At 48.4% G+C, this 21383-nt stretch overlaps 5 protein-coding genes across 5 annotated transcripts; 3 read left to right on the top strand and 2 right to left on the bottom strand.

Moving 5' to 3' along the window:
* Positions 1-993: 993 nt before the first annotated feature.
* Positions 994-3870, bottom strand: BDV27DRAFT_123545 (ChAPs family protein). Its single transcript, XM_032065898.1, has 6 exons — positions 3736-3870; positions 3508-3637; positions 3289-3413; positions 2018-3230; positions 1587-1961; positions 994-1531 (listed from the first exon to the last, which is right to left on the bottom strand). The coding sequence occupies exons 1-6, from the start codon at positions 3756-3758 to the stop codon at positions 1364-1366; spliced, it is 2034 nt and encodes a 677-aa protein (XP_031930801.1). The 5' UTR covers positions 3759-3870; the 3' UTR covers positions 994-1363.
* A 257-nt stretch (positions 3871-4127) lies between these two features.
* Positions 4128-10677, top strand: hir3 (putative transcriptional corepressor of histone genes (Hir3)). The gene is made up of 4 exons (XM_032077259.1): positions 4128-8484; positions 8537-8759; positions 8824-8979; positions 9036-10677. The coding sequence occupies exons 1-4, from the start codon at positions 4160-4162 to the stop codon at positions 10500-10502; spliced, it is 6171 nt and encodes a 2056-aa protein (XP_031930800.1). The 5' UTR covers positions 4128-4159; the 3' UTR covers positions 10503-10677.
* On the bottom strand, positions 10664-13674 carry BDV27DRAFT_123543 (kinesin family protein). The gene is made up of 7 exons (XM_032065897.1): positions 13225-13674; positions 12898-13173; positions 12123-12630; positions 11947-12071; positions 11370-11900; positions 11258-11318; positions 10664-11192 (listed from the first exon to the last, which is right to left on the bottom strand). The coding sequence occupies exons 1-7, from the start codon at positions 13585-13587 to the stop codon at positions 10861-10863; spliced, it is 2196 nt and encodes a 731-aa protein (XP_031930799.1). The 5' UTR covers positions 13588-13674; the 3' UTR covers positions 10664-10860.
* A 902-nt stretch (positions 13675-14576) lies between these two features.
* Positions 14577-15729, top strand: BDV27DRAFT_169309 (putative RTA1 domain protein; the record flags this gene model as incomplete). Its single annotated transcript, XM_032074999.1, has 4 exons — positions 14577-14601; positions 14657-14756; positions 14813-14962; positions 15015-15729. The coding sequence occupies 4 exons, from the start codon at positions 14577-14579 to the stop codon at positions 15727-15729; spliced, it is 990 nt and encodes a 329-aa protein (XP_031930798.1).
* A 607-nt stretch (positions 15730-16336) lies between these two features.
* On the top strand, positions 16337-18367 carry BDV27DRAFT_142608 (ubiquitin-conjugating enzyme/RWD-like protein; the record flags this gene model as incomplete). The annotated part of the gene is made up of 5 exons (XM_032069972.1): positions 16337-16674; positions 16757-16927; positions 17747-17762; positions 17847-17963; positions 18050-18367. The coding sequence occupies 5 exons, from the start codon at positions 16337-16339 to the stop codon at positions 18365-18367; spliced, it is 960 nt and encodes a 319-aa protein (XP_031930797.1).
* Between the last annotated feature and the right edge of the window lie 3016 nt (positions 18368-21383).

The raw sequence follows: 21383 nt of genomic DNA, 5'->3' as shown, positions 1-21383 counted from the left end.
TGTCATCATTCATGTCTTTGTTGCTTTTGGTGCGCGTCATGGATATCTATCATCCCTTCTATTTTTAATTTTTATTCATTGTACTGTCTGGGTTGGCGCATTAATCTTGTTGCCCGAGATTCCTTATTTTTTTACTATCATATTTATCCCTGCATTGAGAGATGATGTATCGACTAACGTTGGTGATGAACAGGTATGAGGACTCTGAAGTAGGCGAAAGCGAAGGAGACGAAGAGGGAAGTGAGGAGGAGGTTCCTTCCGATGAGGAAGAGGAGGAGGAAGAAGAAGAAGAAGAGCCCGCTAAAGAGCAAGGTAAGCGCTTGTTGTTCTCTATTTCTTTCGATTACTCTATCTCTTCGGACCTCCACCTAGACATACCCATTCTCCTGAAAACACAAGCTGATGTGAAGGATCTATAGGCCCCCCTGCCACCAAGAAACGCAAGACAGCAGCCGCCCCAGCTGAAGAAGAAGGTGAGGAAGAAGTAAAAGAAAATGGTAAAGATGCCGGTGAAAATGGAGTCGGAGAGGACGACGAAGAGGAAGAGGAAGAAGACGAGGGAGAAGAAGAAGCGCCCGAGGAGACAGCCAAAACCAGTGGCCCTGCTGCCTCTGCAGCCAAGGCTAAGGGAGAGACTGTTCCGAAGGAACCTGAAGTCGACACTGGGGTCGAAGAGGAGAATAAGTGAATGTCTATCGGGCCTGTGTCGCCAAGATGATTTGGGATGGCTGTAATCTTTACGTCAAATAATTTGGTTCGGGCTGTAATTGGAATCTAGGTACTCTTTTGGCTAGCTTATCTTTATTCAATGAACTGGTCAGTCAAGCTGGCTAGATCTTTATTAAGAGCTGCGCTCTCTGATATCTCCATACTATGTCTTAATGGAAGCAAATGATCAACAACTTGATCTCCCAAGGTTCCGAATGTGCTCAATTGATGGACTGGCCCCATTAGGGAACTAAGGGAAATAGAACGTAAGATTCTACTAAGTTTCCATGATACACGCTTTTGTCTCTCGTCACTTGTGATGATTCGGGGTAATCCACATAAAGCTAGCAATTATCAAAGCGGGCGACTTAAAAGGCATCGGAAAGGGAAAGTCATACAGCATAAATTGGTTCTATGGGAATTAGTTGTTGAAACAGGGTGTCCGACGTAAGAGAAATGAATGATAAAATAAAGACACAGAAGAAAAGGGGGAAATGGCACATAAGAGGGAAGCCATAATAAATGGTAGATAAAATGATCAATAATCGTCCACCAACGATGCCTTGCCTGGACACGTAAAATATAATTCCGCTGCTAAAGCCTTCATTGCTGGAGGGTGACTATCTCCCAGCCACGGAGATTTACGGGGCTACATTTAGCCATCGCTGCCGCTGCTACGGAAAGTGGCGCACAGTTGGCAATATTGATGGGTGAGGTCAAGTACGGGCTGTGGCAGATTGGTCGCCTGGACAATGCTGCGCACCTTGACGGCACCTTCGTCCTCGATGAGTTTGCGGATAAGATAGAGTAGTTCAGGAGAGAACTAGTGTTTGGTTAGTTGGTGGCCTTGGGGGACTCTGGTTAAGAGCAAAACATACCTCAGAGTACCAGCGGTACTGCCAGGCAATGAGTCTAATCAATGCGCCGAGCATCCCTCTTGTATCGTGCTTACTCTCGTACAACTTCAGAATGCCTCGCATGGCCTTGGGAGAGAACCGGATGGCCATGCAGTGTTCATAGGCCTCGATCGCCTCCTCGAAATGATGCAGTCGCTCTGCTAATTCGCCTAGGATTTCCCATTCCGTCGCAGACTTCTTGTATTCAATGGCCTGCTGGCGGTACTGCGCCATCTCTGTGCGCCAGATGGTGTAAATGCGAAGATCCTCATAGAGAACCATGAAGAGATTGTCGAGCCACCTCTCACAGAGACGCTTGTTGCGGAACTGTGCGTATGATGAATGCGACGGATCGGGCTGTGGCAATTAGTATAAGATGCACACGCTGCGGACAGGGGGCGTTTGTAGCTTACTTCTTCCTTGCCAGACTTCACGACTTCAGAGGCCATTGTTTGTTCTGGCTTCTCGATGGAGTCTCCAGCTTGTTCCTCTTTCTTTCCGCTGCTGGTGGCTTCCGGGTTTTCATCCTCTTCCTCAGCATTGGTGCCATTTTGTTGTTCTTCGTTACCATTGGTCGCTATAGAACTGCTGCGCCGTATAGACTTCGAGGTTGAATGCTGCCTTTCGACCCTATACTCCTCTTCCATAACAAACACTTCACTGCGAATCTTCAAAAGCTGATCCCAGCCAATCGCGGCAGCAATCTTGGTCAAGATGTTATATGCTTTCAGGAATGTCCCCTGGTATGCAGCAGCGTGCAGTCTTCGTAGAGAAGGATGGACATAGTCGTGTGGGTCGCCCTGCTTTGGCTGGCCCTCGTCAATCTCATCCAACATGCTCTCTGCGAGGATAGGAAGCATGATGCGTGACGGTTGGGGCATGCGAGGGGTGTCCTTATCTTGGTACGTAAACATCGGGCATGAATTCAATGTAAGAAGTGCAAGGTCCCATTGTTCCAAGTTCACATACACTTCGGCCAGTCGTGCCCAAGTGCTGAATTCGCTAGGCGCAGCAGTCACGGCCCGCTTCGCGCATTCCAAAGCCATTTCGCCCTCTCCCTTACTCTGACAGAAGGCTGCCTGGCAGTCGAGCAATGCATAGTCCATGGGGACGTCTTGCAGTGAGTCGTACATCAACCGTACTGCCTGCACCTCCTCATCTGCCATTATGAGAACACGGGCTAGCAGGGAAGAGATCTCAACATCCCGTATGCGGAGCTTTTCTAGAAGATTTATACCAGATGTGTAGCGTCCGGTCGTGCGAATGTATTTCAAAAGACCCGAAGTAAGATGATTGCTGACAGTGTTGGGAACTTGCGTCTCAGGATCGGAGCTCAGCTGCCTACCCAAGAAGAAAAGCCGCTCCGCAGCATCCATGAACTTGTGCTCCATCTCTGTATTTGTGACTGGGTTGAATCGACGCACTCCGACGATCTTCCGAATCGAATCTCCGCTACCATCGTCCGCATAGGTATAGGCTCGCAAGACTCCGCACAGAAATGTCTCTAGCCACAGGGCTTCAGTTGCAACACGTTTATCCCCGCGCTCGTCGATGCAGTAGCTCTCGAGACTACCAGGAATTTTGACTTCAACACGCATGTCAAGGTGGGAGAAGGCATTGTAGCAACTGCAAATATGTTAGCCCTTCTAACTGCACGAAAGTTTCTTTTGGCAAGCGCCCTGACCAGTATATCCCTGAAACCACTTTGTGCGTCTTATCGAGGGGGGAGAAGGTTAGCGTATTTACATAGGCGGCCAAGCTAGCGGACGAAGAAGCATCAATGCCAGTGACATGGTGATAGACTCCGGTCTGTGGTAATCGTTATTCCGTTAGTAACTATCATCCTTCAACCTCCGAGAAAGCCGTTCCTTGAATGAGCGACCGGAGGCTCCCAGAAACGCACCTGGCGGGTTGAGTTGGTTTTAGGTTGTTTGACCAAATACACCAGGTCGGGCGGACCTAATTCCCGCAAGTTCTGTAGTGATTCGGTACGTGCATCGACAGCGGCGAAGAGGTCTTCCTCTTCGTAGAGTCTGATAACGATTTTAAGGGTCAGCGCAGAGGTCAATGGTGGCCCGAGTGCACTTGATAACAGGTCTCAGGAACACGTCAAGTGAGGGGAATTGCATACTCGGGGACAGCTGGCGCAACCATGGCGCATGGAGAAGCGCAGGCCGAGCTTAAATCAAGAGAAGAAGCAGAAAGGACTAAGTACTAGAACGGACTCATCAATCGTGCTCGAAGGATAGATGGCGCAGGAACAAACAAGTCGTCGTCACCTCAGTTGATCAAGTGCCTGGGGGGCGGACGGGCTGGGTCCTCAGGCACCGGTCTATTCCCCTTTTGGTAATTCAATGTCGGAACGCGTGAAATGCGTGTCCCCAGTCACGGGCTAGACCCTGACAGCTTGGATTCCGTTCTGCTTTACCCTTTCCTCGCCACGGTTTAGTCTCATCAACTATACGGACTGGCTTCCCTTTTCGGGAGATGCTGTCTGTCACGTCGATATTGTTACCGATGTCTGGAATCTCTCTGCATCCCGAATAAACTGCAACATGTCAAGCTGGGTGGCATTGAACATCGAGCCCGCTGAGGCGGTAGAAGAAGAGGTTGATGATACCAAGGAAATCCAAATTGAGGAAGCTCTCAAGCTATACCAAAATGCTCTGAAACTTCACTCGCAGGGTCCCCACTTCTACGACCAAGCTGCTGAAGCATATGATGCTCTTCTTAGTTCGGAAATATTCAAGTACCCGGAGTCTCTCTCCGACTACAAAAGAGCTGCTACTGAGCTTGAATTGACTGAGACGTCCGACTATGTTGGTAATGCAGACGGTGGTGAACCGCTAGGAGATTACGATATCAATGATTCCACATCCAGTACTTTGCTGCAGACCATCTATCTTGCGTATAAAAACCACGGGCAGTTCATACTAGATTCTCTGCGCGCGATTATAGGAAATGCTGCCCAAGCATCAGACGACACTCAAAGTCTCTCTGCTGAAATTGCTGAACGTGCGAGCACTGCCCTGACGTCGTTTGCTGAAGCCCTGGAGCGTGATGACACAGACCTTAACCTTTGGAGACAAAGCGCCAGGCTCTGCGGTACTCTACAAAGCTATCGGTTAACCCGCTACTGCTTGGAAAGTGTCCTGGCAGATGACGAAAATCGTCTAGAGGTCCGAACAGAACAGCTAGGCTTAGAGGAAACTTTCGCAGAAGAGCGTCTACGAGAAACGTTGCTGTCGCTGCAAGATAGAATATCGGTTTGCCAAGTCCCGATTAAGAAACCCAAGAAAGCCCTTCTCAAATTTCTCAAGCGCCAGAGTGACCCCTACCCGTATCTGCCTGGATTACCAGACAACCTTCAGGATGTCCTTCCGTCGAAAAGCCCCCTAGCTCTAAGCACCGCACGATATGATCTAAAGCCTCTTTCACCAACATGGGCCGATCTTGGCAAGACCATCCTCCAAGCATTAACGGATGAGGACCAGGGCGCCATTTATATAGGCCCAGGTACTGCAATCAGTGTTTCAACACCAGCTCTTAGCCCTGAACTGAAAGCTACGGCTGCCAAGGAAACACAAGTTCAAGACCAGTCATCAAGGGCACAGGATGAAGAGGTTCAAAGTGACCAGAAGCCTATTATCCACATGTCGGGGGAAGATAACAACATGGACGTCCAGCAATCTGTGAAGCATGAACCACTGGACTCAACTGCAGAACACGCCGATGACCACTCATCTATTGATCAACGGGCTGAAAAGCAACTCATAGAATCGTTGGAGATCCAGACGTCACAATCTCCCGAGATAGCTAATCAACAGGAAACTCCAAATGCCGACGACCCTGACCCTAAATCATCGACCAACGGGGCACGAAAGCGATCTTCTGCGTCAGCCGTGGCTGAGGATCAGACAGAAAGCGTTCGGTCTAAGAGCAGAAGAACTCGTCTACGAGAATCACATGCAGAGGCTTCATCACAAGCTGATGAAGTCTCATTTGACCATAACAAATACTACGAAGACCGTCTAGAGATTTTCATTAGAGCGGACGAATGGATGTTCGGCACGGTCGAATCTCTGTTGTCCAAGTTCGGGATTGAAGACTTAGGGTCAGTTGATGAGCTAAGGAAACAAATCTCCCCTACTACCGATGGGAGAGACCTTCCAGATAGTGAAGTTAACGGGAAGGCTGAGTACATTCTGCCTCGAGATTTGAGGCACATTATGAAGGGCTGGGACGAAGGGAAGTCTCAGGCGACACTCCAATGTGATAATGTTGCGGCGCTTCAGGACATTCAAGGCATGGGCAAGTCTGGGCTGGCTATCTTCTTAGAGCACTCCAGAAAGTCTGCTCGGAAGCTAGGGATGAAGCAAGTTCTCTCCGGTATTGATGAACTACTCATGCTCATGAATACCATCAATCAAGGATGGTTTCACCTTGGTGAAACCGCTTTCGAGTGGCTTAAATGCCTTCTTATGCCAGACTACGGGCGTGTTTCTACGGAGGATGGTGTATCCAACACTTCAAACTTCCCTATCATGAATTCCACATATACTTTATTCCAGTGGCCAGACACACTGAAAGAGACAGTGGTGCAAATATTGATACGCGAAGATGAAAACACCTACAAGAGAATGTGCGAACATCTGGAGGCTCTTGAACGCCAAATCCTTGGCGCTAGCGCTGAAACGCCGTTTGAATACACCGCGACTCATTTCGCATATCTCGAGATGATTCAAGCCATGTTTGAGCTCCATCTTGATATATACGCCTCCATTAACAACCCAAACAGTGAAATCGACCAAGGGATCAGAGTACAACAAAAAGATCGTTTAGCACGGTGGAGCTTGCTCGCGCGTACTTCCTTAACCCACTTCATGGATTACTCTTCACCCGGCAGTCATCAGGATAATATTGTTCTTCGCCATATCTGGGCTTCCACATTCCACTCAAACATGACAACTGACGCCGAGCGGGAACATGTATTACTTTGTCTTCAGGAACTGAAGCACTTGCTCAGCCGCTTGAAGGATCCAGTAATAAGCCTAGTAAACAACGCAATTATGCCGGAAATATCGATTGAAGCCGTTGACCAAGAGATTTCGAAGCTGGAGTCTATGGACTTCTTCATGAGAATTTTTAATACTGAATCAGAAGACCCTGTAGGGCTCATCGAAACCATAGAGCCTATTTTGGAGCCTGCTTCGGTCCAGTTTGAAGAAAACACTTCAGAGGATCAGGGAAATTCTCCACCGACGTCACAGCTTCACGAAATGGGTTCTTTTTTGGATCGAGGGGACGCAACTTTGAGGCTTTTCTTATGGAAGAGGCTACAAGACGCATACAAAAAGATCGACTACGCACCGAAAGTTGTGTCGTGCTACCTGCGGAGTATTGAAACTATTGTGAGAGAGCTTTGGAACCCTGCACATCTAGAAGAGCCTAGTGAGCACCGCCAAATTACCTTGCTCCGTTGGTTAAAATCTCTCGAAGGAATATTGAATAAGACCGTAACAGCGGTTTTACAGGAGCCAGCCAAAGCATACGAATGTTTTGATATGGACCACGTGAAGTCCTCGCTATCTGCAGTAACGCTAGTATTGAAACTACTTCACAGTTTTGTGCTTTACGAAGACTCCGTTCGTGTGGGCCAGTTATCTGGCTCCGATGTACGCGGGGCGTTGGCAAAGTCGTTGGAAAGCTTCAGAGATAAACTGCGGGAAATGCACGTCCGTTGTTGGATCCTCCACTATACCTTGGTGAGAGAAGCTATTGCACAAAATCCAGAGCTCTTCGATACACCCCTTGATGACCGTATTCTTTACTTGCGCTCTGTGCACAATGCCTTGGGCATCAGGAAGATGTGCAGACGTTCCCACAAGCAGTTTCTTAAGCTTGTTAAATCCGAGATTTTCTCCTTGGATGAGAAAGCAGACTATGAGTATGATATTTGCCAACTACTTTATGATATACATGGCATCAAATTGTCGCCGGTTGATGGTTATTTGGAGGACCATGGTTGTCCGCCGGAGAAACTGGATCGCTCTACAGCTATTTTGATGATTGACTTTGTCATGAAGCAAGCGAAGAAAATGAACATCAGGGATCTGTCAAAATCTGACTTGAAGTACACGATTGAGAAGATGCAACAAGCCATCGGCACCACAAAGTCATCGCCTCCATTGTCCTACAATAAGCGCATTCTGACGGCTTACTTGAAATCTCCGTTAAACCCAACAGAAATCTTCCGTGCCGTTCGAGGAGTTGAAGATCTTGCATTACTCCCGGTGCCTACCGAAAGTGCGGTCATTGCGAAGAATGGATGGTACTTCCTTCTAGGACATGCTGCGCTAACCAAATTCCGCTCTCAGAAACGTCTTAACCCCGTTCCAACCACTGATCTTGATGAAGCTATCACCTGGTTCAGGCAGGACTTGGAACACAACACTCAGAGATGGGAATCCTGGTATCGACTTGCCCAGACTTATGATTCGAAGCTGGAGGAGGACATAACGTGGTCTGCGGACAAGATTAATAATAACCGGACAGAGTTAGTGACTTGGCAACGCTATGCGATCCATAGCTATGCTATGGCTGTTGCAACGGCAGCAAGGACCGCCGACCCTACACCAGAGACTCGAGCGCTCGTATCTGACCTCTACACCGACTTTGGAATCCGTTTGTACTCATCTTCTCGAGAACCCTTATCCATGGCCGCCTTTAGCCTTTCCGATTTTACTCGACATTACAACAGTGAAGAAAACCAGCAGATGTATAAAGCGCTTCCCTTCAAGGAGATGAGGTTGTACTCCGTCTGGAATCTTGCTAGTTACCTCCTTAAGCGTGCCATTCGCAATAAGCCCAAGAGTTGGATGTATGTCTTGCCTTCGCTGTAACTGATGGTGTGGCCACTAACTGTGACTTAGGACTCGCTATATGCTAAGTAAATGTCTCTGGAAGATGTTTAGCTGCGATGACTCCGTCAGGGGCACATCAAAGCACGTTCACCTTGATGATCTCCTAGACTCTCTGCTCGACGCTATTGATGCACTGCCTCAAAAGAGGGATTCTCGATCGGATCCTATCTTCGAACCTCACTATAAGCTCGTATCTATTGTTCACAAACTGGTCCATAGAGGAGTAGTTACGGTACGCAATATCCCCCAAGTTTGGCTTTGACGATGTGTGAGCGGCAGTTAACTTTTCTTCTCAGCCGGCTGAGGGAAGCAAGACTCTCGTTGCCACTCCTTGGGCGCGAAAGGTGTCACCTCCGGAGGAAGGTGCCCCTTGGAAGCCATACATAATGGCTGTCATTCGAAACCTGAAGCATGCAGACAAGTCGAACTGGCACCATCGCATGGCTGTCAGGGTAAGTCCAATAATCTGAACTATCACCTGTAACGACCCAAGACTTACCTGAATTAGGCTGCCCATATCACTTATGACGATGACAAGGACGCAGCCGCAGCCGCAGGAGCCAAGGGTGAACTGACACAGCAGATATTCACAAAGACAATGACGATCCAGGTGTGGAGGCCTGAGAATGAGCGTCCCGGCAGACACTTCGTTTACACGACACGATACGTATATTTCTTTGTGGCTCTACTAGAACAACTGGATGACCGTGCAAGTCTCGACCAACTACTACGTCGGGTCAGGAAAAAGCAAGGCGATTTCATCAACCATGCAAAACTATGGGAAGACCTATGTTTAACCTATGCACGAGTCATACGAAAAGCGGGCAATATTAACGAAGGACATGACGAAAGCGTGTTCAAACCCATCGGGTGGGACGAATTCGTCGCAAACACAGCCCGCCTAGAAGGTCTTCCCCAGTTAGCTCCAGAGAGCATAACACTCCTTGAACTTCTCCGCGATGCCGTCGAGCTAAAGAAGTTAAACAACAATCTCATGAAAGTCTCCCTATTAGAAGACCTCATCGCCGACATCTACTCCCGCCTATACGAGGTCAACATGCCCAACGTCATCGAACAAGCGAACGAAGAAAACAAAGAGAAAATGAAAGTAGACCACCTCCTCATGGCCAGCGATGGCGCGGCAGACACCCCTACACCCCCAACTTCCGCGCCTGCATCCGAAGCCCCAGCACCCCGCGGCCGCACAAAGGGCATCGCAAGACGGGACATCCAAAAACGGGCCGAGACAATCGTCCAACGCAAACTCGCGCCTCGCGCTCCTATCGCCAAAGCACCCGCCGCTGCAGAAAATGAACCATCCCACGCCGTCGGCGCAGTTACATCCGCTCCTGAGCAAACGAAAGACACTGCTACATCCGCTGTAGCGGCTGATGAGCTGGCCTCAGGGCAACAGAGCGACATTCCCAATAGCTTGCATGACAGTGCTGATGATGAAAGCGAGCTGAGCGAGATAGATGATGAGAAATTATCTAAGCTTGCGGCAGAGCGAAGCTTGTTGTTCCCTAATCTGCAGGATAGGGGATCTTTGGATCCGGAAGTGGAAATGTCGGCTCAAGCTAGCGCCGATGGGGACGGAGCTAATGAAGGGGCCGGTGACGGGGAAGAGGACGGCGATAGGGATGAAGATGCTGACCTTGGTGATGAAGGTGAGACCATGGTAGAGGAAGGGGAGACTATGGCAGAGGAAGGTGAAGAGGGTGTTGATGGCGATGAAGCCGAAATTGACGGAGAGGGCGAGGGCGAGGGCGAAGGCGAAGGTGAGGGAGAAGACGAAGAAGATAACGAAGCGGGTGGGGAAGAAGCGGTGGAGGAAGATGATGGCGAGGCCGAGGGCGATGCTGACGGGAACGAAGCCAACGACATGGATGTCGACGACGGAGGCGAGCAACTCGCTGCTCCTGAAGCTGACCAGGAAAGTGACCATGTGTCTGATTCCGAGGCAATGGATATCTGACGCACTTGAGCTGTAAACCTTTTTTCATGACTTCACTGATATCCCAAGGCCAACTCCAACGGCTGCATGCTTTCTATAGATCATCTGCTTTCACTCCTATGGTAAACGGCGTTCAGGTGCGAGGAAGCAAATGGTAAAGGTGGTATTTTAAAAATTGTACCATACACAAGAATTAATATTTATACATGAAATGTCGTAACCCCAATCTATCACAACCAAAACATAACGCCCATGATCCTCCTCATATAATGTACAGTGAATAAGCGTTTCAATATGTCAAGTCAAAGAAAAATGAAGAAAAAGGACTGGGCGTGTCAAAACTTCAATCTGAAAGGGTTCGCGGGTATCATCAAGGAATTCAGATATCTTCCTCGGGGGCGAAATCCCATTTTCGGGTTGCCATCTTTCTTAGCCTTTTACCGGGGGAGGTTGCAGGCGGAGCAGGAGAAAACATGCTGTCTGCAAGCTTCAACTGATCCATCCGTTGGAGTGCCATGTCAATGTCACTCTCGCGACCAAGGATATTGGAATTGCGAGACGACTCGAGTGTATTCTTGGATTTGGACTTCTTTGTAGGAGATCGGCACATTAGTTCACGTTCCAATGATGTGACCTTGCTGCGAAGCTGGTCAATTTCGAACTCCAGTTCTTCCACCTTCTCATCCCTAGAAGGCTCGGGATCGGTATGGACTAGGTGCATCTGTTAGTCTGACCACAGATCATCTGTGAGAAAGGGGAAGGAGTGGAAACAGTACCTTGGAAACCGCGAGACAATAGTTCAATCTTCTTATCAAGGTGTTCATCGTTATGACCCGCCTATGATGGTCAGTAAGATGCTAGCAGTTGTCTGCAAGTCAAGGTGCTCACCTGTTCCTCCAGAGCAATTTGCCACTTCTTTCTCTCTTCTTCCATCCTCTCATCCATTTCAGCCCAGCACTCTTCGCGCACTTCCTGCTCGATCACGAGACATGTTTCTTCACTAGTTCTCAGTCTCATATCTAAATCTGCTCTCATGATCTCTTCTTCTGCTAATCTCACGGAAAGTGCCTCATTCTCCTTCGCCAGTCTGTCGATTTCGGCTAATGCCTTCTCGAGCTCTTCACTAGTTGCCATATTCGGCGCAGAGCGTTCGCTAGCAGAAGACTTGCGAGGCTCAACTGTAGCAGAGTAGACAGACTCGGTCGCAGATGGAGCCCGAGGCACGGTGACTTCCCGCGCCAAAGCTGAATAGCGCAGGATCTGCGAAGTTGCGTTGTAGTCCCCAAGAGGATCTGCGGTCACTACCATAATAGCCTTTTGTGGGTGGCGATTGGGACCAGACGTCTGGTTAGATGATGGGAATGAGTTCGAGAATAGTAGCTCGGTGAGCTTGCATTGTCTGAAGGGGACCAGAGCAGTCTATGCTTATTAGCAGACGCTACGTAAGCGTGAAAGTGAGTCGTACCTTCCCCTCTTGTATCTCGCTCTGCATTTGTAAGCATCGACCGAGATACATCAGACTTTCGTTGATTTTACCCGCCTCAGCCAGGGTAGATCCAGCCGTTTTGGCAGTTCTTGCACGCTCGGAGCCTAGAGCACGGTTAGTAACTTTATGGTATGCTCCTCCAGTTGTCAACTTACCAGCAAGGTCTGCCACTGTAAGTGTGTTCCCCATCCATGTTTCTTCTCCCGTTCTCTTATTGCGCATCCTTCTCTTGACTTCGAGGCAGAAAAATCCATGGCTTCGTGAACTGACACTGTTCGCGCCAGTACCCGTGACTTTGCGTTCAGTAAGTCCGACTTCTAGAATTGCCAGTGCCTCTTCATAAGTACTGCAGGCTATTTTGCGTAGGCCCGCGACGACCTTTCTGTCGGGAGAACCTTCAGTAGACTTGAAAAGGAGGGGTCTTCGTCTGTCCTTCTGGCTGGTTCCCCCTCGCGACACGGTACTTCCTTGGCCTGGGACTATCGCTGGCGATAAAAGGTCAAAGATACGGTCATTATAGACCTCATACATTGACACCAGTACGATATATTCAGAGTTAGGATTCAGTTCCAACGTGAGATGGCTAACATCGGGCGAACGAGGCGCAACATTTGGCCGCTGGGGCAGATTACGACGGGGGAAAATAATAGCAGGCGTCGGTTCCTTCAAGTGTTGAGATTGTTTAGCGCGATTCAGATCAATAAAGCTAGGTTGAGTGTATGAAAGTGCAAATGAAAGGCCAGGGACCGTTTGTCTGGGGCTCGCTTTAATGGTGGCATTTTTGTTTAGGCGGCCCATGTGGTTTAAGCTAGGGTGATATCCATTGGGTAGTCCATACGCCAAATTATGGCCGCAAAAATGACTTGGAAAGGGGGCTTGAGGGCGCAAAACCGAGGACCTGAGCAATTGGCTCTGGGAAGGGAAGCATACCGTCAGAGGAGTCTGAGCTCTTCCAGAGCTCATTGGGGTCTGTGCTCTAGAGTTCCTACCACGGTCGGCACTTTGGTCTCCGTATACAGCTTCGAGAAAAGTCTGTGCTGTGAATATCTGCGATTCTGACTGGTCCGACGACGCAACTGAGGACAGAAGGAGGGGATTGATAGAGTTGTCTGGTGGTTTGATTGTCGAGGCTAACGATTTGAAGATCACATCGAGACTCATCTGGGTGAGGCCTCTTTGGGTTTTCGAGCCCAAGATGGTGTGGCTCTATATCTAGCCGTCAGCGCCGCTTCATATCTTGTTGCGTTTGATCCCCACCTTTCCACTTCCTGTCACGCCTAATGTAGCGACCAAACCATCTCTTCCCTCGAGCAGCACTCCCTGTATGATTGAATCGAGTCCTGTGTCCTCGAACACATTTAACTGAGAAGCCGACTCTTCAAAAACCTTGGTGAATCCAAATTTCTCAACTGTCCGCTTTCTAGCATCACTTGGCGGCTGCAGGACAATATGGGTTGCTGCTGAAGCTGAATTTTCCTGGTCATTTCCAACCTCATCTCGAGACTCAGGATACTCGACTGTTAAGCATCGTTCGGCCTGGTCATCTGGCTGGGAAATGGGCGGACGAAGGCGGAGGAACACCTGAAATAGTGACGATTGAGAGGGTTTCACTGGATTCATAGCTGCGGGCCCTTCTCTGTCGGCTGTTCACATAAGAGGAGACACGACAGCAAGAAGTGGGTTAGTATCGTCGTCCCCACGTTGGCCTGGTTTAGTCGGATCGTGATAACGTTGAAGCAGTTGATGGGTTTCCACTTTCAGATGTCATGCTAAGTCTGTCATTCCCCTTTCAGTTAGCGTCATGTTGCCCGGGCAACTCCATCCTTACCAGCCCAAATGGGGTTGATGCCCCCTACATCAGGCCGAAATCCTTCATCCCTAGGTATAGCCCTAAGGAATACCACTTTTGTTACGTCAAATAACACACTTCATACTTTTGTCCGTTGTCAGGGGTTCTTTTTTCGTGACTTAGAAACTCTCTATACGAGGTCTCACCCCGTGATAGCCTGGGTGCCTACTCTGGCCACTTACTTGGCTCAGCCCTGCTCGTATTCGCTAAGTGGAACCAACAAAATCTATGGTGACTAGCGAAACCCATATCGTCATGCATACGCCCGGTAGAATATTGGATCTTCATTGATGATCCCGGGGATTATAAGCTTCCAGTGCGATTTCAGATGACAACAAAAATGGCATCGAAAGTCAGCCTCGTTTCCAGAAACTGATCCGTTCTGGACAAGAAGAAATTGCTTAGACTAAGTCAGAAAGAACGGTACCCACTAAATCCACCTCTACCCTACTCTAGATTGAGGCTGGTTTTGCGAGATTCACTTGTGTCATTGGGCACTCATTGAGGCTTGTATTTGATCTGAACCGGATCCCGAGCTACTTCCACTTTCCTACTTAGGCCAACTCGTTTTCGCTTATGACTTGTCGACAGTTTCTCGAAGACCTGTTGTCGATATATAGATAGCCATAACTTCATAGAATACCGCTCAAGAATCTATATCATTAACTATCGTTTTGGTTATTGCCCAAGTCGTTGTCAACCTTTAGTAACCTGTATCTCTCCATCCGAATTCATATACCCTCCGTACTAGCTAAGGACTATGATCGATAAAAGGTCTCCCTACCGTATGTTTACCCTCTGACTTGCTCACAGCAACTTTTCATCGCTGACTTTGCACAGAGGAGGGGAGTCTTTGGTATTATGCACCTAATAAAGGCGCGCCGATCGCTTTTGCGATTCTTTTTGCAATATCCGGTATACTGCATGGTTATCAATGCTTGTGTGTTGGACCTCCCGTATCACCGAGGCTCAAGGCTAATCAGTATTACTATGAAGCAAATACAAGTCATGGAAAGTAACAGGCCTACTACCTTGGTCTGCTTTACTCTTTACTGCAGGGTTCGTGATGCGTACCATTGGGGCTTTCGGGCATTGGGACAATCTGGGTATTTTCATTTCAAGCACTGTCTTCCTATTAGCTGGGCCGTAAGTTCCCTTTATGATAGGTTAGTTATTGAAGAGGCTAATTGAGCTTCAGTCCTGTCTATGAAGGAGCCAACTTCTTTACTTTGGGCCGTATTCTTTACTATATCCCTTATCATTCGCCAATGCATCCAGGCCGTGTGTTCACCACATTCATTGCCATGGGTATCGTGATTGAGGTCATAACAGCAAATGGAGCATCATTGGTCGCCAATACAAGCAATCCCGAAAGTACGCAGAATACGGGCAAGGCCTTACTCAAAGCTGCCCTGATCCTGCAAATCGCATTGATGGTAGGGTTTGTTGCTCTGGCTAGCAAGTTTTACTACAATTGCCATCGCGCTGGCGTTCTGAATATCAAAGTGAAGAAGGCCCTTTATGTGTTATATTGCAGTTGCACACTCATCACCATACGCACTATCTACCGAACTGTCGAGTATTTCACAGCTGCAAGTCTGAACACGAGCAATATCGATGATATAAGTCCCATTCTTAAGGATGAATGGTTTTTCTATGTATTTGAGACAGTCGTTATGTTTGCCAACACTACTCTCCTCAACGTCTTTCATCCCATGCGATGGCTTCCTCGTTCAAACCGAATCTATCTTGCGACGGATGGTGTGACAGAAGTGGAGGGACCAGGCTACGAGGATCGTCGGCCATTCCTCCTTACCCTTTTTGACCCTTTCGATATATTCGGTATGATCACAAGGAAGGGAAAGAAGGAGAAGTTTTGGGAAGTTGACCACCAGCCATCGACTGGCGTCTGAGGTGTTAAGGCATTGCTTGACGGTTTATGTTTTGTTTTGTTTTATCGCCGTTTTCGTTTGTTTCTCTGTACCACTCATTGGATATCATTCTGTATATAGATAGCCTTCATTATGACTATGAAGCTGAATTATTGAAATCAACAAGTCCTTTGGTCATACTATTATTTTTTTTATCAGGGTTCTGGAACGTTGTACTATAGTTCATGTTTAGACCAATCAAAAAGCACGGTTGAGTGGTTGGGTCTGCACGGAAAAGCTACCGAGAGCCGCGCAGGAACCACATGGCCTTTTGGTACGGGCAACATTGGACACATCTCCCTTTGCCCAACTGGCTGACAATCACCTACTCACAGCCGTTTGTTGAGCAAAGTGTGACTCGACTGATACATTCAAGTGAGCGACATTAAACTGGAAGTGTTATTTCTCCATACCATCAGTTCTCGCGAACATCCCCTCCGTCGAACCTCCGAAGCTTCCTCCGCCGCGATCACAGGCACAGGCTGTCTCTCAACTCGACCATCAATCAACAAACGACTCGAACAAGCACCTTTAATATATATCGTTCGATAATCAATTTAGTCTCGTCTGTCTGAATAGGGTCGCCACAATGTTGTCGTTTCTCTCGTCGAATTTATCCAATGCCCGGCAGTCACTTGCCCAGGTACTCAACTTCGCGCTGGTGCTCTCTACTGCATTCATGATGTGGAAAGGCCTCTCCGTGTTCACCGCATCCTCCAGTCCGGTTGTAGTGGTTTTATCCGGTAGTATGGAGCCGGCATTCCAAAGAGGAGATCTACTTTTCTTATGGAATCGAAGCCCGCGAGCTGAGCTAGGCGAGGTCGTCGTCTACAATGTCCGGGGCAAGGACATTCCTATTGTGCATCGCGTCGTGAGAACATTCCCAGAAATCGAAGGAAAGGCGAAGAAGGTGAAGGAGATTTCCGAGTATGTCCAGCCCTTTGTTCTCTTTGATGCATTAAGTGTCACAAGAATCTCAACACTAACGGATCACCACTTCCCCATCTAGGTCCTCACCAATCCCCAACAATATGCTCCTTACCAAGGGTGACAACAATATCGCTGATGATGTTGAGCTGTACGCGCGAGGCCAGGACTATCTCAATCGCGAGGAAGACATTGTCGGCAGTGTACGGGGATATATCCCCATGGTGGGATATGTGACTATCTTGCTCAGCGAGTACCCATGGCTCAAGACAGCCCTCCTTGGAATCATGGGATTAATGGTCATGTTACAAAGAGAGTAGTAGCACCTTTCTACCATTGGAGTTCGGGCAATAATTACTGTTGACATTTGAATGTTGTTTTCTGGGAGAGATTGATTCAGCGTAGACGAGAACCTGTGCATGGATCGCGTGGGCGGGGAATTATAGCTCTAATAGTAACGCCCGATGCAACCCTAGGGCCATGGTGCACCGAGAACACAGCCAAATAACGCGGCAATAATACGACCCAATAGTTAGAGGGGTCCACAGATGGCTACTTAGCAAAATTGAACGCATGGCTTTTGCCACCATGAATTGTGCGCAAAAGGTTTTCGACGGTGCAGGGGGGAGGGGGGGATGTAATAAGCGCCAACAAAAAGGGGGTGAGAAGATAAAGGGTCACTGCTAAATAAAGCAAACATCAAATACAGCCCTGGGGTGTGGACAGGGCCGCTCTGACGTCGTCTATTCATTCAACTTTCCGCCCCGCCTGATCGGCTCGGCGGCCCCGCCGACTGCTGCTTGAGCTCGAGGTGGATGACTCGACTTTTGGACAACACACTCTCTTTATCGCTTGCGGTCCTGTCAACCCCTGCGTCAATCCTTAGTAACACTGGTTCTTTGACTGTGTATCAGTTCTGGGGTATTCTTTATTCTTCTAACCGAGATCCCCAACTTTCATCATCTGATCTAATAGAGCTCCGTGTATCCGAGAGTTCTTTACCATCTTTTTGAATTTTCCCCTCCTACACTTGCTCTTTAAGTCTTCCAAAAACTTCTGAAACGATGGGTAGCAAAAGGATAGCCAAGGTATGCACCAGTTTCACGACTTTCTCTGGACAGGGCTCCCGTGACTATTGACCGAGCAAGAGGGGCTAACAATCAGTTTATTAGGAACTAGCTGAGCTCACAGAGTCTCCTCCAGAGGGCATCACCGTCGAGCTAGCAAACGAGTCAGATATCTACCAATGGAAGGTTTACATGGACGGCCCAGAAGGGTCGCCGTACCACGTAAGTTCCCGAGACGGAAGACGAGTCCCAATCCTGCCTTGATGTGTTAGCGCAGTGAAACACTGACCCGTATCCCCCTGAATCAGAATGGCAGATTCCTAGTCAAGCTCAGTCTTCCCACCGAGTACCCTTTCAAACCACCATCTGTTTCGTTCGGGACCAAAATTTACCACCCAAATGTGACCAACGATGACAAGGGCAGCATGTGTCTGGGCATGCTGCGGGCCGACGAATGGAAGCCTAGCTCCAAGATCGCAGCGGTGCTTGAGTTCGCGCGTCAGCTGCTCGTAGAGCCCATGCCTGATGATGCTGTCGAGGGGCGTATCGCAGAACAGTACAAGAATGACCGGGCGCGGTATGACGAAATCGCACGGGAGTGGACAAGAAAGTATGCGATGGCATAGGGTGGTTATCTAGAAGCGCGATTACCAGAGCTGACTTCGTGGTACCGCTCTCGGGGGGAGAATTGCTGATCGGACACTACTTGATCTTTGAACAGTGAGGTACCTGGTTGGCTTTACGCTCCGAGCTGAAAATAGAGAAGACACAAGAGTACATATCCGCTACTACCATTATTGCTTTCAGGTCAAAATCTCATCTGAGGGACTCTAGGGACAGGTTTGGGAGTTTTCATCTTCGATGTCTAATCCATTCGTTAGCATTGCAAATCATTTCTAGGACAGGGTCTTACCTTGTTCCGCATGTGAATAATTCAGGTTAGAGTCATAGAACCACCCAAGGAAAACAGGGGTTTTTACACAAATTTATATCATGTATCCATGAAGGGATCTGGCGTAGGTACACCGCGATTGGTAAGGGGAAATTATGCTTAGTATAACCCTACTAAGCTGCCAGTTGTTGTAGCTTTAGGTATACCATGCAGGAGTCCTATGGACATATTGTTCGGAGTGACAGTATGGGAGAAACACGTTGCAATCACTTACCGTTGCACTTCCGATCAAACATACACTATAAAATCAATTCTAGTTTGACTATCTCATAGAGCAACAAGTCATGTGCGATCAACCCCGGGATATCATATAGTCGGCTTACAGAGCTGGTTAAATACCATAACCAGAATACGTTGATAATACTCAACAACCGACTCCGAGGCTGATCGACATGATCTACTGCAAGGATTACTCGTCTCGGATTGAACGGAACGATATCTCAAGATACCTGCTTCGGTCCGCTTGTGTATAACCTTACGGAAGGGAGACTACCCGGACGATGATCCGGACAGGAAGGTCGGTGGCGATGACGTGAAGTGGATCGGATATAACCGCCGGATTTCCCTGGACGGATTACTACAACAGTATGCATCGAGGGATGCATGTGTGGCGGGCGCCGTTCGGAGAAAACACGGCCTGGTAGCCTCAGCGGGCGCCTAAAGATATGCGTCTATATTGCAGGCAGCCAAGCCCAATATGTTCTTGATGTGGAAAATTGTGGACAAAGACTGAGTGCGGTGCCCACCCTCCGCCTACATGAACGAGGAGGTAGTTGTCTCACAACGGGTCCCAGTTACCTAACGGGACCGTTTACGGTGGACAAGGGACCATGGGGGTGGGTGACATGTAACTGTGTCGCTATTCAGTGTTTGAAAGAAAACGTTGGGGTCCATCATCATGGAACAATGGTTCGGAGGTGACAGCGAATCCGAGATGCAGATGTAAAACACGGGGGTATAAAAAGCGCCGTTGCAATGCATGGGAAGAACATCAGTTTGTCAGATATATATCGAAATTGGATTGTTTCCCCTCATCCTTTGCAGGCAGGTATGGCGTGTGCGTGCACTATTGACCTGTGTGCCTCTACTAACGATGCAGATAGATTACATTGGACACGCCAAATGCCGAGAGGGCAGAATCTCAAACGCTCGGTTCGTTCCCCAGAAGAACATGGGTGTCAAATGATGTCGAGCATATTCTGCATTCTCAGAGCTAAAAAGGCTAATAATATACATTTGATGCAATCATGCAAGGTCAGAACGTATCTAAGCGCTAATATCGTGCCATCTTTAGTCATATTTCAGCATTGTTGTCGGGATGTCGTTGGTTTGTTGGGGTACCAGCGAATCGCCCAATGCAACTTCGACCCACCGATCTGTTGCGTTCAGGTACAATCGGAGAACATCGTTTGGTATACTGCGACGCGCCCGGCAAAGTTCAAACTTCAAACGCAAAAGGAGAATCAAAGCGTGCAGTAGTCTACGGACAGTTACTGGTTGAACAAATCTCATTGTTCCTTTTGCTTATCTCTGTATCGTTTGGGTATTACGATTTGCGCCTATCCCCACCATTTTTGACTTTGAAATTTACGCGAATTCCGAGTTTTTCAGTCGAAAACACGGAAAGCCAATCTAAGGAAGTGCCAAGCCGAAGAGAGGAAGAAGAGATTGGAAGGCAAATTTTCGCTTTCTGGAAGTCAATTCAACAAGGCCAGGAGTCAATCAACGCCCCTTTATCCAATAATAGTGATGACCGATAGACACCACTCTCAGCCGCTCGGCACGACGCAAGGGTGGCTAACGGTGTGTGAAGTGATCTCTCACAAGGGGGGAAAACCAACCGAAACAAATCCAGAGCAGCGGATTCGCGTCCTCATGTCGAGGATCGGAAAAGATCACCAAGCAGCACCACTTTCTCGAGGATTCGGAAGGACTAGGAAGACGCCGGCGTGTTCTTGGTGGCTTCTGAGAGTGGAGCGAGATATTAGTAGCAAATACGGAGTATGTTAGGACGATGCTAATTATTTGAGCCTGGTTAGGATCCCTCAAGACGGAATCCGGCACTTCTCCACTTCAGAACAGGTGTGCTATTCCTGTCGGGATTGGGAAATGGGTTGCGGGCCATTAAATCCCTATAGTAATAAGATTAAGACGGGATTCTTTAGTCCTCCTCGCTAGTATCAATGGATGGAGTCGGGACGACGGGAGCACTCCCGTATAGTGCTAATTCACCGAAGTAGTTAGGGCATCTGTGGATGGATTTGGTAAGCCTTCCATGTGAAGTGAGCCGTGATGAATAAACAATGTTCTGTATCCTCAATTCGAAAGGAATTGCAGTTGAAACCCTTCTTATGCAGGCATGTTTTGTCTAGGACCAAAAATGTGCATACTACCTCACTACGGAGTAGGTGGTACTCCGTAGTAGTAGGAGACTTCTCTTAGCGATGCATGCAGTCTCCAGGCGGAACGGAACGAACACCCCACATACGATGTATGGCTATGTATGGATATAGATACAAACAAATGTAAAAAATACATCAACACCATCGACTAACTCGATATGACCTAAAGTATTGACCCAAACTCTGGACGGTTGGGGGCAGTTCCAACTTCCTGGTGGGCTGTGGGACAAACAGGATGCATGACTGGCTGTCAATTATCCCCGTGCATATAACCTGTCATTATTATGC

Source organism: Aspergillus caelatus (assembly GCF_009193585.1).
Source record: "Aspergillus caelatus strain CBS 763.97 unplaced genomic scaffold BDV27scaffold_32, whole genome shotgun sequence".
NCBI lineage: Eukaryota > Fungi > Ascomycota > Eurotiomycetes > Eurotiales > Aspergillaceae > Aspergillus > Aspergillus caelatus.
This window is presented reverse-complemented; position numbering and strand designations above follow the sequence as displayed.

What these genes read in the sequence shown, in the direction of transcription:
- BDV27DRAFT_123545 (XM_032065898.1), bottom strand. Translation starts at nt 3,758, where the DNA reads ATGGTTGCGCCAGCTGTCCCCGA. An exon ending in GTTGCGCCAGCTGTCCCCGA is followed by an intron (nt 3,638 to 3,735) that starts GTATGCAATTCC and finishes AATCGTTATCAG; the next exon opens with ACTCTACGAAGAGGAAGACC. An exon ending in AAACCAACTCAACCCGCCAG is followed by an intron (nt 3,414 to 3,507) that starts GTGCGTTTCTGG and finishes CGATTACCACAG; the next exon opens with ACCGGAGTCTATCACCATGT.
- hir3 (XM_032077259.1), top strand. Translation starts at nt 4,160, where the DNA reads ATGTCAAGCTGGGTGGCATTGAACATCGAGCCCGCTGAGGCGGTAGAA. An exon ending in AATAAGCCCAAGAGTTGGAT is followed by an intron (nt 8,485 to 8,536) that starts GTATGTCTTGCC and finishes ACTGTGACTTAG; the next exon opens with GACTCGCTATATGCTAAGTA. An exon ending in ACCATCGCATGGCTGTCAGG is followed by an intron (nt 8,980 to 9,035) that starts GTAAGTCCAATA and finishes TACCTGAATTAG; the next exon opens with GCTGCCCATATCACTTATGA.
- BDV27DRAFT_123543 (XM_032065897.1), bottom strand. Translation starts at nt 13,587, where the DNA reads ATGAATCCAGTGAAACCCTCTCAATCGTCACTATTTCAGGTGTTCCTC. An exon ending in GCGTGACAGGAAGTGGAAAG is followed by an intron (nt 13,174 to 13,224) that starts GTGGGGATCAAA and finishes GGCTAGATATAG; the next exon opens with AGCCACACCATCTTGGGCTC. An exon ending in GCGAGATACAAGAGGGGAAG is followed by an intron (nt 11,901 to 11,946) that starts GTACGACTCACT and finishes TAATAAGCATAG; the next exon opens with ACTGCTCTGGTCCCCTTCAG.